We start from the raw sequence: 16797 nt of genomic DNA, 5'->3' as shown, positions 1-16797 counted from the left end.
GTTGCAGTGATTAAAAGCCTTCGAAAAATGTTTGTACTTATCGCTGCTCCCTCTCTTCATTCACTCTCTAGCTCGCTCAACCAATGCTGCTCTCTTTCACTGCCCATCTAAGTCAACCATGCACATGTGCGACTGACATCTACGGTTGACTTGGCTCAGGCAGCGGCATGATCGAAAGTTATTAAAAATCATTTTGATAAGTCCGCGGTGGTGTAGCGGTCTAAGCATCGGCTTTGTGTGTCGATGCAGTTGCCCACTGGGGATTGGGGTTCACGCCCCGGTCTCGTCAGATCCGACTATGGCCGGACTCGATGAAGCAGCAATAATTGGCAACGCTGTCTTCGGGAGGGGGGCGGAGTCGGCTTGTGTTCGTCACATGAATGCGTCTCTGTGTGTGTCGGAAAAAACAGTGGTTCGGCCTGGAGTCGCCTTGTCACAAAAGTGGGGAGGCGGTCTCCTTCGAGACTGCCGGCCGGAGAGATGCAGTTGGCGAACGCATGCAGTACGAGGGTGGGTGTTTGAATTAAAATAGGGATCGATTGGCCAATAAATTGGGAGAAATCAGAAATAAATTTAAAAAAATCATTTTGATAATCCAAAAATTGTGTACGTTATAGAGGAACAAATTCCTCTTCATGTCAGACCTGGTCGCATTCATGTGAGAGTCCGCCTAAGAGGCTGCACATCAACAGACTGACAGGCAAAACATTCTTATTAGGTAGGTTTTTTAGCTTGAGCGCTGCATATTAACTTTTTTCCCCCATGTTTCCTGTTCAATCAATTAAAAAGTCTTATAATGGCGGGAAAGACACTGGTTTTCTGTGCGAGCATGTATCTGTCTGCTGCTAATCTCCATACTAATGGACCTGTGAGCCTAAGGGTCCTGACACACCAGGTCGACGGTCAGCTGTCAGCCAATGTCGGGCCGTCGGTGAGCATCTGTGACCCTAGTTTTTTGTGGTGTGTCCTATACCGTCGGCACTAGTCGGACCCCTGTCGGCAGCTTTTTGGTCGATTAAGCATGTTGAATTAGCAGAGCCTGTCGGTGAGAGAGATGCCTCTGATTAGCTGTTCAGCTTAGTGTATCAGTGCAGAATGTACATGCTAGTTAGTCTTTGCGGTGTGTTCAAGTGCTACTTTTTGGCCCAGACGGCAGGCGACGCAACAGTCAGCCTTCGTCGTCGCTAGTTGGTTTTGTGTGTCTGGGCCCTAATAATATTTGTGCACAGTTATGACTGTATGAGCGGCACGGTGGCGCAGTGGTTAGCGTGGTCACCTCACAGCATGAGGTTGGACTACCCCGAGGTAGTCCAACCTTGGGGGTAATCCTCTGTGTGGAGTTAGCATTTTCTCCCTGTGTCTGCGTGGGTTTCCTCCAGGTGCTCCAGTTTCCTCCCACAGTCCACAGACATGTAGGTCAGGTGAATCGGCCTTACTAAATTGTCCCTAGGTGTGAATGTGTGTGTGTGTGTGTGTGTGTGTGTGGGTGTGTGTGTGTGTGTGTGTCGGCCCTGTGATGGCCTGGTGGCCTGTTAAGGGTGTCTCCCCACCTGCCGCCCAATGACTGCTGGGATAGGCTCCAGCATCCCACGACCCGAATTCAGATAAGCAGCTTTGATAATGGATGGATGGATATATATATATGTATATATATGACTGTATGATCAAGAACCTGTCATGGTTGCGGCAAAACCTTTGAAAAACCTGTTTTATACCCCAGTTGAGTTCTAACTCCTCAGCTGGTTTGTAGCCAAGTCCAAACACCTGAGAAGGGGAGATATACCTGGCACTGAGCTGCACTCTACTGAGTGTCCTCTACCAGTTAATTATCAAGAAGCGTTTACAATAACTCCCGTCTTTTGGATGATCTGTGGCACTTGCCGTAGGGCTAATTTGGGTCCTCACCTTTATAAAAATCTATCTTAGATGTTGTGTGTGTGTGTGTGTAACTCTCTGAATGTAATTAGACCCACAACACCCATGGAAGACTCAAAAGGAAGCTGGGGCATCCTTGAACCTTCCACACCATATACTGTGTATTCCTCTACTACAGCAGCCTGCCATAAGACCCGGGCTTATACCTAGATGTTATCACCAGGGTATTAACCTACTTTATAACTTGAATCTACAAACTTGAATCTTCTATCATTCCTGCTGAACAATAAAAGGCAGACCTAAACACACTGGACATGACACACACGTTTGTCTATGCCTATGATAGAAGCATTTCACTGCTCATTGTACTTTTACGTGAAGTATGACAAATAAACCTTGATTACTATGTAGCAAATATACTACTACTACTTCATATAGTACTGCTATGACATGATCACTGTAGCACATGTGCACTAACTACTACTTATAGTACCATTTTGATATGATTACTAATATGATTACTATGTAGAACTCTATATGCCACTTGATAAAATTCGTATTTATCTGCAAATCGCTGATGCTTCGTGTAAGCTGCTTTGTATAAAACTGTCTGCTAAATGAGTTAATGTAAATATAAATTTAGTTCATGACGTAAGTTCTTGCCTTTTATCCAAAGTAGACAAAAGTTTAGATCTTTGTAAAAAAAACAATGATTATAGTGGGTTTTCTGTTGTTACTATGTTTAAAAACCGGATTGCTTACATAGTTACACATATACATACATACATACAGTTAAGGTCAAAATTATTAGCCTCCAAGGAATTATGGCACATTTCCCTAAAATTCTGCCCAATGTTTGCATCATTCTTAAAACTTTACATAGTAAAACATTCATCAATGTTAAGGCCCCTATTTGGTACATTTTGGAATGTAAAATAAATCTTCAGGTTTGCTTTATACCAAATGTAGTGAAAATTGAGGTGGTCAAAATTATTAGCCCCCATGTGATTTTTTGCTTTCAGAACACACCTGAGCAATCAATTAGCATTGAACTTTACTTAAGGGACTCCAATGAACAGGGCTAGTGGCACTTGAATACTTGATTGAGAGTGACTACTCTTAAATTCTTGGTAAGAAGTAATTTCACCATGCCAAAAAGTAAAGAAATCAGTCTGGAACTCAGAAAGAAGATAGTGGATGCTCATCTTGAGGGGGAAGGCTATACTGCCATTTCCAAGCATTTCACAGTGTCTAGAACAGCTGCATGTTGCATCATTGCAAAGCACAAGGAGACAAATTCTGTTAGAAACAAACCTGGGCACGGTCGAAAGTGCAAGATTTCAAAAACTTTGGAGAGGAAAACAGTCAGAGATGTCAACAACAATCCCCAGATCTCTGCCAAGATGATTGTTGCTGAACTGGCCTCTTCTGGACTTGATGTTTCAAGGAAGACTGTTGTGAGGGCTCTTCATCGTGGTGGGCTTTGAAGTCATCGTCCAAGAAAAACTCCATTGCTCACACAGTGGCACATCAACGCCAGACTGAAGTTTGCCCGTGAACATTTGAAACATGGGCATGAGTTCTGGAAGGCTGTCCTTTGGTCTGATGAGACTAAACTTGAGCTGTTTGGGCACATGGCTGTTGCTTTTGTTTGGCGAAGGGAGAGGCCTTCAACCCTAAAAACACAGTTGCCACAGTTAAACATGGGTGGTGGGAGCATAATTCTGTGGGGCTGTTTTGTTGCTTCAGGCACAGGGAACCTTGTTTGGATGCATGGCGTCATGAAGAAAGAAGATTATGTTGACATTTTGAAGGATAGCATAAAGAAATCTACTGCCAGTCTAGCTTTAGGTCACTGCTGGATCTTCCAGCAAGACAATGACCCGAAGCATACATCCAAGTTGGTCCAAAACTTTTTGAAGGACACCAAAATCAATTCAATTCAATTCAATTCAATTCAATTCAATTTATTGTCATTAAAAACAATGTGCAGGCACATGTTAAAATGAAATGAGGGCTGTGGCTTCACCAAACAGTGCAAGACAGACACAGACAAACACAGCAAACACAGTATAAGATATACACACATGAAGACCAAAAGCTAAAATAAGTTAAAAAAAGAGCAAGAGTACAAAATATTTGAAAATATCTACAGTCATTCAGTGGGTGGCCAGGTTCAGGTGGGCAACAGCTTGTGGAAAGAAGCTGTTTTTGAGCCTGGTAGTGCGGGCTATGAGTCTCCTGTGGCGCCTCCCAGAGCGCAGGGGGGAGAACAGTCCATGATTGGGGTGGGTGGGATCTCTGCTGATGCTGAGACCTCTTCGAAGGCAGCGTTTGTGATAAATGTCTTTTATGGCTGGGAGCTGGCATGCTGGGCCGCCTTGACGACCCGCTGCAGAGCTTTCTGGTCTACTGAGGTGCAGTTGCCGTACCACAGTGAGGTGCAGCTGGTCAGGATGCTCTCTATGGTGTAGTGGTAGAAGTTGGTGAGAATTTTGGGGGATAGATGGGTGCTCCTCAGCCTCCTCAGGAAATGCAGGCGTTGGGCCTTTTTCACAAGGACCTGGGTGTTTAATGTCCATGAAAGTTCCTCGCTGATGTGGACTCCCAAGATCCCGGAGTGGCCCTCTCAGAGCCCAGCAACTCTATTGACTCTGTGGCGGGAGCTCAAGGTTAATGTCTATGCTGGAAAACCACGCAATTTGGATGAGCTGGAACAATTTGCCATGGAAGAATGGGCTAAGGTCCCTTAAGAGACATGTGCCATCCTAGTCAGGAACTACCATAAGAGATTGTTGTCAGCTGTGAGTCAGAAAGGTTACACTATTGACTATTAATTGTCAGAAGGCTAATAATTTTGGCCTTGTCATTTTTGTTGTTTCTTGTTTCAATTCAGCGCATCAGTAAAATATCTTAATCAAGCTTAGTGGAGATTTTATCTTTTTTCTTTTGGAAGCGATTAAACTATAAACACATTTGGTTATGGTCATTTCCATGGAAAAGTTAAGGGTTTTGTTTGGTTTCATAAAGGGGGCTAATCATTTTGACCTTTACTGTACATACACACACACACACACACACACACACACACACACACACACACACACACACACACGCACACAGAGTGCAGTTTTTTCAGTTAATTGGAGTGCTGAGATGTGCTCTAAATCGTCTCGGGGTCTTCTGGGAGACAGACAGACGGTACCCCTTCAGCAACAGAATTAGTAACAGTTATGTAATCTGCCACCGAAGACATCCTCCATTTACTTCTCTTTCATCTGTCTTCATGGCCATGTTTATCTTTGTGCATCTCTCTACATCCCTTTTGAGATTAAAAAAACAAAACATTGTTATACCATTTTGTTGTGTTTTTTATAGAATAAGTGTGCATTATGTTGTGGGGGGACATACCTGTGGGACCCGTTTGTCATTTTAAATAGTAGTAAACAGTTTTGGATTTGTATGGTAATCAGTGGATGATGGAAAAAAAAAGGATGTCTTGGTATCCGGGTAGCGTGGCGGTCTATTTCGTTGCCTACCAACATGGGGATCGCTGGTTCGAATCCCCGTGTTACCTCTGGCTTGGTCGGGCATCCCTACAGACACAATTGGCTGTGTCTGCAGGTGGGAAGCCGGATGTGGGTATGTGTCCTGGTCGCTGCACTTGTGCCTCCTCTGGTCGGTCGGGGCACCTGTTCAGGGGGGAGGGGGAACTGGGGGAATAGCCTGATCCTGCACGATTATGAGGTTGAGGATACTCAGCCTCATAATTGTGGGTGTAACTTGATGTGTACAACTTGAAACTTTTCACCCATTTGCTGGTAGGTGCAGCTGAAAGTTTGTCGACAATTCTGTGCATATTGTCGACATTTATCCATGGTAAATCTTACAGGCATCGGGAAAAATATGCCATTGTCAATAGCACACGTCAACAAACAGGAAACTGGTATGACCGCTGCAGTAGAAACCGGAAGTCGGTGGACTACAGTTATGCACCGAAGCCATTGGCCTGATACAACTGGGGAGAAAAGGGGGGGGGGAATAAATCCCAAAAAAAAAAAAAAACATCAGTAACAACCACCACATTTTGTAGCTGAATGTGCTGTCGGGTGTTGCAAATGGTATTCGTGAGATTGGGAACTTGTGAACAGTGAACTTGTCTTTGTTAATATGAATACTACATAATTATACATATTGTACAATGTAGAGAATTTTGTACATACACATAGGCAAACATAAAGTAAATATACCACACATATACATACACAAATAGATTATGCTGGTACGTGAATGATCCCTAGCTGCTGAAGCAAAAAAGGATTTTTACAATATCAGTTTTTTTTTTTTTTTTTGCTTTTCCCATGACAAATACAAGTGCATGTTTCCAAGCTCACTGTTTTTCTTGTTTGAATTCTTATATACATGATATATCTAAATAAGAGATGTGTAGACACGTACTAATGTACACACAGATACACACACAGTCTTACCAGCACGCTCTGCCAACGTCCTTGGTTTGATTTCCGATTCACATCACATACCGCACAGCTCCAAACTTTCTCATGTTTTTCATCAAAGCCTGTTGTCCCAGTGCTCTTGTTTATGCTCGGGGTTCAGGGCTGCCTGCACAGCTCTTTATAAAGGCTGGCTTGCAAGGCTATCGAATGACCCTTTGGGTAAGTACTTTGCTCAAAACAGGCTGATGTAAAATCGGGAAATTGAGATGAAATTCACAGGGGATAGGCTTTACATTACCATCCCATTAGCCTCTGGCCTTATCTGTCTCAGGCAGGCCAAAGTAGAAGCCAGTGGATGTGCCACAGGTCACATATCCAACAGCACGACTGATGGCAAGGTAAACACAAGGCCCTTAGCCAATCAATGACTCCGTCGAAGAGGGAAGGGAAGCTGGACACAATACTCAGTGGTCTCGGAAGTGGATCCCTGGCTTCCTTTAAGCATATCAAATGTACACTGTCTGTATGTTTGTTAGTTTTTGTGCGATTGTGTGTATATCTGTGTGTGCGCAGGGTAAATACATCCCTTGCATTCCTATGATTGCAAAAGGAAGCAAATTGTCACAAAGAAGGTTTCGGTAGTTTAATTTATCATGGATTGAGTGTCCATATGAGTGTGTATATGTGATTGATTGATTGATTGATACTTGCATACATTGATTGACATATTAGCTGTGTAAGATAGCAGAGGTATGGGTACACACACACACACACACACACACACACACACACACACACACACACACAAAACCTCACCGCATCTCCCTCACCTAACTTCATCTTTTTCTTTATCTCTGTCTCGCTCTCTCCCTCCTTCTCTCCATTGACCATCTGTTGTTGTTGGTGCTGCGTTTCGGGCTGGGACATTACAAATTCAGGTCTTTTCTGCCTGTTTGTTAGAATTATGTTTTTTGGGTTAGTTTTTTTTATCATAGTGAGGGCTTCCCAGGTGCCCCTTGGGCTAGTACTTAAATTGAGCTCAGCCTCTTCGCCTCACCCCCAGCTGTTACCACAGAAATAGAGACAGTTGGATACAGGGTTAGAAAACAGATAATAATGTCAACTTCTCCATCTGTGTCCCAGTCAAAGTATTACCTCTGTTCTCTTAAGAGAGAAGTAGGCCCTCGGCTATGATGCCAGAAATTTCAAGATGTCAAAGGAGGAAGCGAGGTCTTGAAGTTTCTCTGGTACCTGCTCATTTGATGCCTGGATGGAAAGCGGGATGTCTTATCTTTTAGAGAGGAATGAAACATTTTGTTGTTTCAACCTATTTACGTATCTCCATTTAACCTTGTCATACACACACACACACACACACTGTCCCCTAAACCAACACACAGATACACACGTAACCCATGCTGAACCAGGGTTCATGTATTCCCCTCGGGTCAAACCAGCCCCTTGCCATACCTTCATCCTTGTATTATGCCCTAATGCTGCCCATCAGTACACACAAATACTTACAATCAAATACATGCTCTTAATAAGGGTTTGTTACCCTCTGTATGCACACATACACACTCTTTTATTACACGGCTGTGTTGAATGGTGGGTTGCTCCCTCCGGGTTGGGGGTTGAGTTGTTGCCTCAAGTGAAGGAGTTCAAGTATCCCGGGGTCTTGTTCATGAGTGAGGGTAGGATGGAGTGGGAGATTGACAAACGGATTGGTGCAGCATCAGCAGTAATGCGGACGGTGTACCGGACCGTTGTGGCGAAGAGGGAGCTGAGCCGGAAGGCAAAGCTCTCAATTTACCAATTAATCTTCGTTCCAATCCTCACCTATGGTCACGAGCTTTGGGTAGTGACCGAAAGGGTGAGATCGTGGATACAAACGGCTTAAATGAGTTTCCTCCGTAGGGTGTCTGGGTTCAGCCTTAGAGATAGGGTGAGGAGCTCGGACATCCGGAGGGAGCTCAGAGTAAAGCCGCTGCTCCTTCGCATGGAAAGGAGCCAGCTGAGATGGTTCAGGCATCTGATTAGGATGCCTCCTGGACGCCTTCCTTTGGAGGTTTACCGGGCACGGCCAACTGGTAGGAGACCCCGGGGTAGACCCAGAACGTGCTGGAGGGACTACATGTCCAATCTGGCCTGGGAACGCCTTGGGATCCCCCAGGAGGAGCTGGAGGGCATTGCTGGGGAGAGGGATGTCTGGAGTGCCCTACTTAGCTTGCTGCCACCGCGACCCGATCCCGGAAAAGCGGCTGAAGATGAGATGAGATGAGATGAGGCTGTGTTGAATACTCAGTTCTGATTGGTCGGTTAAGTCATTCTGTGGTTGGTTATCTCTGAATAGCAGACCGTTGTCAAGCTGCGGCCTCATCACCATTCCTGTTCCCTTCCAAATTAATGTGTTTCATGAAGTCTTTGCCGGCTAATGTTAGCAAGCTAAATATACAGAAAGCACACTGGTCAAAATAATTTCAAATGATTATTTTCTGTCAAGTTATTGATTTCTTTCGTAAAGTAAAGCTGTGTAATGAGTGGGATAATCCACTCAAGAGATGATCTTCTATTGAAAAATAACGGGGAAGTCGGTCATTATTTTTTGATAGAAGACTGCCCCTTAGTAGATGATCCCTTTTCTGATATATAGGAAAATAGTTTCTCGCAGTTCATGTTCATTAATATAAGCACATTGCCTTGGATTTTCTGCAGAATGTGCTAAAAAAAACAGTTTGATTGATATATCGATTGATTTAGCTGGATATATCAAGTTATAAGGGATCACATTATAAAGACGACTACAGGAAGGTTCAGATTTGAGTTCATGCTATCTGTCTGTACTGTCCAATCTGTCTGATCCTACACGGTAAAAAGGTTGAACATGACAGGAGCGCTTGCAGGGTTATGAGTTTAATACAATCATGACCTCTTTTGTTAACTGTGTGGTGTGTTGCAGGTTCCTCGGTGTTCCACCAGGAAGAGGTAGTTGCCCTCTGACCGGCCCGCTGCCCTTTGACCTCATCTACACTGACTACCACGGCCTGCAGCAGATGAAACAGCACATGGGACTGTCGCTGAAGAAACACAAGTCAGTAACAGCAGGTGGACACGCAGCCTGCACCTGTTAATGTGTGTGTGCCGGTCCACATCAACACTAACAACATGTGTGTGTGCATGCCAAAAAATTCCTCAGGCAGGCACCTTGGTTTACAGCCTGTGTTTATAGGTTCATTATGGCTGGTAATATGAAGTATATATATCTCTTACCAGATATATCTCTTATTTGTAAATGGCATATAATTAGTGCAGTATTATTTACAGTCATTATTTTCATGTTAATATATTTTGCTTTCTTGTAAGGCTATTTTCTTGTGCCAGGTTATGTGTCGGCCTCAATAGCGTTTAGTGAAGGCTTTTATTTTGAAGGTGATAGTAGCAGAAACTGATGTAAATGCGCAAAAGACAGAGAAACCAGTATAGAGAAAATATAAATAGCCTATGCTAGCTTCCACAGTGAAGTAATTTTTGTACATTTAGCACCTGGCTGATAAGGGCTGTGTCATATTGTGATTGACATTAATACAGTGCATCCGGAAAGTATTCACACCCCTTCACTTTCCCCACATTTTGTTATGTTACAGCCTTATTCCAAAATGGATTAAATTCCTTTTTTCTCCTCATCAATCTACACACAATACCCCATAATGACAAAGCGAAAAAGGTTTTGTAGAAATTTTTGCAATTTTAATAATAATAAAAAACTGAAATATTGCATGTACATAAGTATTCACACCCTTTACTCAGTACTTGGTTGAGGCACCCTTGGCAGCGATTACAGCCTCAAGTCTTCCTGGGTATGAAGCTACAAGCTTGGCACACCTATATTTGGGGTATTTCTCCCATTCTTCTCTGCAGATCCTCTTGAGCTCTGTAATGTTAGATGGGGAGCGTCGCTGCACAGCTATTTTCAGGTCTTTCCAGAGATGTTCAAGTCTGGGCTCTAGCTGGGCCACTCAAGGACATTCACAGACTTGTCCCGAAGCCACTCCTTCGTTGTCTTGGCTGTATGCTTAGGGTCGTTGTCGTGTTGAAAGGTAAACCTTCGCCCCAGTCTGAGGTCCTGAGCGCTCTGGAGCAGGTTTTCATCAAGGATCTCTCTGTACTTGGCTCCATTCATCTTTCCTTCGATCCTGACTAGTCTCCCATTTCCTGCTGCTGAAAAACATCCCCACAGCATGATGCTGCCACCACCGTGCTTCACTGTAGGGATGGTATTAGCAAGGTGATGAGAGTGCCTGGTTTCCTCCAGACGTGACGTTTGGCATTCAGGCCAAAGAGTTCAATCTTGGTTTCATCAGACCAGAGAATCTTGTTTCTCATGGTCTGAGAGTCCTTTAGGTGCTTTCTGGCAAACTCCAAGCGGGCTGTCATGTGCCTTTTACTGAGCAGAGGCTTCCGACTGGCCACTCTACCATAAAGGCCTGATTGGTGGAGTGCTGCAGAGATGGTTGTCCTTCTGGAACGTTCTCCCATCTCCACAGAGGAACACTGGAGCTCTGTCAGAGGGACCATCGGGTTCTTGGTCACCTCCCTGACCAAGGCCCTTCTCCCCCGATTGCTCAGTTTTGCTGGGTGGCCAGCTCTAGGAAGAGTCCTGGTGGATCCAAACGTCTTCCATTTACGAATGATGGAGACCACTGCGCTCTTCGGCACCTTCAAAGCTGTAGACATTTTTTTGTACCCTTCCCAAGATCTGCGCCTCGATACAGTCCTGTCCACAGGTCCACAGACAATTCCTTTGACTTCATGGCTTGGTTTCTGCTCTGACATGCACCGTCAACAGTGGGACCTTATATAGACAGGTGTGTGCCTTTCCAAATCATGTCCGATCAATTGAATTTACTACAGGTGGACTCCAATCCAGACGTAGAAACATCTCAAGGATGATCAGTGGAAACAGGATGAACCTGAGCTCAATTTTGAGTGTCATAGCAAAGGGTGTGAATACTTATGTACATGCAATATTTCAGTTTTATTTTTAATAGATTTGCAAAAATTTCTACAAAACCTTTTTCGCTTTGTCATTTTGGGGTATTGTGTGTAGATTGATGAGAAAAAAAGGAATTTAATCCATTTTGGAATAAGGCTGTAACATAGCAAAATGTGGGGAAAGTGAAGGGGTGTGAATACTTTCCGGATGCACTGTATATGGATGATTATGTTGAAGGAGTTAGCTAAGTGTTAGTTTGTTGTTAGCGATGTTTGTCGAAGTTGATGGACAGGTAGCATTTTATTGCTTAGCTGTACTCTTTTCAGATAAAACTGCATTTCATCTATAATTGGCACTCTGTCGGGTTTTGATTAATTTCATACAATTTCCATTTCATTTCTCCTTTTAGCTCTTACGGGTTTTGTCTTTTTGGATTTAGAGAAAGCATATGACAGGGTGCCGAGAGAGGAGGTGTGGTATTGTATGAGGAAGTCGGGAGTTGCAGAGAAGTATGTAGGAGTGGTGCAGGACATGTATGAGGGGAGTGTTGACAGCGGTAAGGTGTGCGGTTGGAATGACATACGGGTTCAAGGTGGAGGTGGGATTACATCAAGGATTGGCTCTGAGCCCTTTCTTGTTTGCAATGGTGATGGACAGGTTGACAAACGAGATCAGGCAGGAGACTCCATGAACTCTGATGTTTGCGGATGACATTGTGATCTGTAGTGAGAGTAGGGAGCAGGTTGAGGACAGACTGGAGAAGCGGAGGTATGCACTGGAGAGAATAGGAATGAAAGTTAGTAGGAGCAAGACAGAATACATATGCGTGAATGAGCGGGAGGACAGTAGAATGGTAAGGATGCACGGAGTAGCGGTGACATTGGCGTATGAGTTTAAATACTTGGGGTCAACTGTACGAAGTAACCGGGAGTGTCGAAGAGAGGTGAAGAAGAGAGTGCCGGCAGGGTGTAGCGGGTGGAGAGGACTGTCAGGAGTGATTTGCGACAGAAGGGTACCAGCAAGAGTTAAAGGGAAGATTTACAAGATGCTTGTGAGACCAACTATGTTAAATGATAAGGAGACAGTGGCACTGATGAAAAGACAGGAGGCAGAGCTGGAGGTGGCAGAGCTGAAGAGGCTAAGATTTCCATTGGGAGTGATGAAAAAGGACATGATTAAGAATGAGTGTATTAGATGGACAGCTCAGGTTTGACGGTTTGGAGATAAAGCAAGAGAGGCAAGGTTGAGATGGCTTGGACATGTATGGAGGAGAGATGCTGGGTATATCGGGGGAAGGATGCTGAATATGGAGCTGCCAGGGAAGAGGAAAAGAGGAAGGCCAAAGAGGAGGTTTATGGAGGTTGAGAGAGAGCATATGCAGGTGGCTGGTGTGACAGAGGAAGATGTAGAGGACAGGAAGAAATGGAAATGGGTGATCTGCTGTGGGAACCCCTAACGGGAACAGCCAAAAGTAGTAGTAGTAGTAGTAGTAGTAGTAGTAGTAGGTATGTTCTTTGAGGTACAGTTTATTTTGATGAAGGTAAACAATTATGAGAATAAAGCTTTATGAACAAGTAGTTTGAGAGCAAAGACCATCATTCAGCCTGGGATGCTACGGTAAGAGCTTCACCTCATCAGTCCCATAATGCTCCTGATTGAAGTCCTGCTGACTAGTAAGGGGCTTGATGTGATGGTGTAAGACTGTGGAACACCTCCACTCAAAATAGAAGAATCAGAACATGTACCTTCACTTAGTGAAGATCCAGAAGTGCTAACTGAAGCCCATCATAATGGAATGGAAAGGGAGGAGCTCCGCGACTCTGGGCACCAGTGAAATCTCACTGACAAGATACTTGCATTTCGGAAAGAGGAGGTACGTAAAAAGGAGAAATTGCTCATGCACATGTATGATCCATGCGGTATCCCTCAAACATTGCTACAAGACAGCACTGGCATACTCCAAAGAGAAACCTGCAAGTGGGAGATGTTGTCATGGAGAAGGTTGATGATCTGCCATGGAATGAGTGGTGGTTGGCAAAGGTTGTAGAAACGTTCACTGATGGAGACAGACTTGTAAGAAGAGTGAAGATAGTATGTCTTGGTGATCAGAAGTTGGGAAAAGGACAGTTTACTATACTAAGCCATCCTTTGTTATATACGTCCAGTGCAGAAGCTGATCCTGCTGGTAGAGACGGTTTAATTGCCATCTTCTCTCCACAACCATATCCTTTGAAGCATTAAAGGACTTATATTTGGACTTTTCATATATGGGCTTTATTTTGCTAAACCTTTAGGGTTGAATGCCATTGATTTTAGAAATTATTCGTGCTTTACATTCGTTGTTTTGAAAATCACTCATGACTGGTGGGAGTGTACATTCATGGGCACAAGTCCATGAATACTGGGATGGCATCCAGCGCTTTACCTGTGCCCCCGTCCATAGGATTAGTGGTTGTGTCAGGAAGGGCACTGTTGTAAAATTTGCCAAATCATTATGCAGATTGACAAGAGTATACCGGATCGGTCGAGGCCTGGGTTAGCAACAACCGCCATTGGTGCTGTGCCCTCATAGGGTACCGATGGAAACTATAAAATCTGCTGTGGTAACCCCTGAGAAACAGGGAACAATCTGAATGAAGATTGGTGAGAGTGTAAATGATGAGTACAATATTATTTACAGTTATTGTTTTCATATTAATATATTTTGCTTTATTGTAAGGCTATTTTCTTGTGCCAGGTTATGTGTTGGCTCAATAGCATTTAGTGAAGGCTGTTATTTTGCAGGCGATATTAGCAGAAATGGATGTAAATGGTCAAAAGACAGAAACCGGTACAACGGAAAAATAACCTATGCTAGCTTCCACAATGAGGTAATATTTGTACATTTAGCACCTGGATGATAAGAGCACAAGGTTTGTCTATGTTGTGGCATACTGTGATTAACATTAATATAGGGATGATTATGTTGAGTTAGCTGAGTGCTAGTTTGTTGTTGGCGATGTTTGTCAAAGTTGACAGACAGACAGCATTTTCTAGGTTAATTAGCTGTACTCTTTTCAGAAAAAACTGCATTTCATATATAACTGGCACTTTAGGTTTTTGATTAATGTCATACAATTTCTATGTTATTTCTCCTTTTAGCTCTTATGGTGTGTTTGTGGACCTACAATATGTTTTGATGAAGGCAAACAAGTATGAGAATAAAGCTTAATGAACAACCAGTTTGAGAGCAAAGACCATAATTCAGCCTGGGATGCTACATTATTGTTGCTTAGCGGCAGTTTGAGAAAAGAATGAAAGGCAGAGAAGGAGAAAGAGAATTAGTTAGAGGGATTTGCTTCTTACTTAATCAGATTTTTTTTTTTTTTTTGCTCTTATTAAATCCTTCTTACAGCTTGCTAATGGGTCTTGGCATTGCTACAAAGAAGGGGCAACTTGGAAAGTAGGCCACAACAGTCAAGAGACTAAGGCAACAAAACAAAAGTTAAGTGAAGTAATACCCCGAGCAGTAAATTAAACTACTGCAATACGTTCAGACAAATAAGCTGCCGTCTCACCGCCCCACACAGCACAGTTTTATGAGCCCATATCTTCTCTCAAGACCTCCCAGGATCTCTCACAACACAGATCATACGCACTGCTGGGTCTACCATATGGGCAATCTGGGCATGTGCCCAGGGGCCCCTGAGCACAAAAAGGCCCTCTGCAATGGGAGAAAAAAAATGTATGCATTTATTTTTTTATGTTGGGCTCCACTGAAATATTACACAAAGCTTGACCCATTCTCTTGATAATTATCGAGTCAGAATGAAGTAAAAGATGTTTCAAAGAAAATTAAGTCTCATGATTGATTGTTTTGTTGGTGAGATGGCTGGGCAAGTGGTGACTGGTAAGCAAGCGGCAATACACTGTATACATTGGCTAATGGTCGGGGTGGGTTGGCATAGAGTGCAGGTGGCTTACATTGCAGATTCAATATCAGTTTTTCTTCAGTCAAGGTTAAAATCAGTGGAACTAATTTTTACCTGACCCACTATCAGTTAGGTTGTATCAGTGTGTAGGAAAAATTGACAAGCAGAAGAAAATGGAAAGCATTAACCAAAAGCCCAGGGGGCTGCCAAAAGAAAGAAAAGTAAGTGAAAGAAGCAGCTACAATAAATTTTAAAAAAAAGTCTCGCTAATAAGCAGCTTTTTCAAAAAACTAAACAAAGTGAAGAAGGCATTCCGATAAATGTTGAGCTAGCCCATAGTAACGGTAGCCTGGGCGCGTCTACCGTCAGTTGCAGTAATGCACAGTTATATTTTGAGGACTTGATCAGAGTTTTCAAAGAAATAGTCAAGGAAGAATAACAACCACTTGGTTATGCTGTCAGTGCATTGAGCAGGATTATCTATTGTGATTGTTTGTTGCTGTATATTTTGTGGATGAGTTTATTTGATATGCTGTTTGCATATTATTGCATCACGGTAGTGTGATGCTGCTATATTGTGTTGTATTCGGTTGGTCAAGTTCATTATATGTTGGCTTTTGCAATTCTGTGTGAAGTTGCCTAGCTCACTTAGTGAGCCTTATTTTGAAACCTGCGTTCAGCTGTGCTGTGTGATTACCTTAGGATGGCATCGTTGTAAGCCTATTCCTAGTCAGCCACATTATTATGTATCAGTAATAACTGGTGTGCTGTCCGCTTGCATGGTTTTCAGTGAACACAAATATTGCCATAGTCTAGAGTCATACACTGCCTTGGGATGATTTAATCCATTGTTTCATTGTCATGTGGTTTGTGAGTGAAATGGCAGTACTTGGTCTATTGAACTGTACTATAGGCATACCTGCTCAGCTGGACTGGCTATTCAGCCTTTGACTAATAGGTGTGTGATTATGGTCTGGTGGATTTGACATGCCAGCTTGACTGGAAGCTCAAAATAATTAAGGTGGGCTTTAATGGGGGGTGGGGGGGCTATGAGCTTCAGTGCCCAGGGGCCCCTGGGGGTACTAATCCAGCCTTGATCATACCTAGTCTCCATTTTGAAGTCTGCCCTCACCAACCCCTAAATAACCACTTAGATGCCCAACATCACTCCCACTGTCATTCTCAATGGTTGATTAAATCGGTATTCAATTTTTTTCCTCAATGTGTTATGCCAGGATTCAACTAGCTTCTTTTACTTTGCCAAAGCGGAGACAAGCTTCAGAAGTGCACTGCATTCACCAAATACCAAATAAATTCTGCGACTTTTTCTTTTAATTACAAAACCCAATTCCAATGAAGTTGGGACATTGTGTAAAACGTAAATAAAAATAGAATAGAATGATTTGCAAATCCTTTTCAACCTATATTCAATTGAATACACTACAAAGACAAGATATTTAATTTCAAACTGATAAACTTCATTGTTTTTTTGCAAATATTCACTCATTTTGAATTTGATGCCTGCAACACGTTCCAAAAAAGCTGGGACAGGGGCATGTTC

General features: G+C 43.2%; 1 protein-coding gene across 1 annotated transcript in view; it reads left to right on the top strand.

Annotated features, from left to right (window-relative positions):
* Positions 1-16797, top strand: part of LOC130112896 (alpha-1,6-mannosylglycoprotein 6-beta-N-acetylglucosaminyltransferase B-like) — a 271529-nt gene that overhangs the window by 192337 nt on the left and 62395 nt on the right. The window contains exon 9 of the mRNA XM_056280419.1: positions 9292-9423. Within this exon, the coding sequence (XP_056136394.1) occupies positions 9292-9423 (132 nt within the window). The remainder of the gene's footprint in view (positions 1-9291; positions 9424-16797) is intronic.

This window comes from Lampris incognitus, chromosome 5, assembly GCF_029633865.1.
Source record: "Lampris incognitus isolate fLamInc1 chromosome 5, fLamInc1.hap2, whole genome shotgun sequence".
NCBI classification, from domain to species: domain Eukaryota; kingdom Metazoa; phylum Chordata; class Actinopteri; order Lampriformes; family Lampridae; genus Lampris; species Lampris incognitus.
The sequence above is the reverse complement of the archived record's forward strand: the minus strand, read 5'-3'. Positions and strand labels throughout refer to the sequence as shown.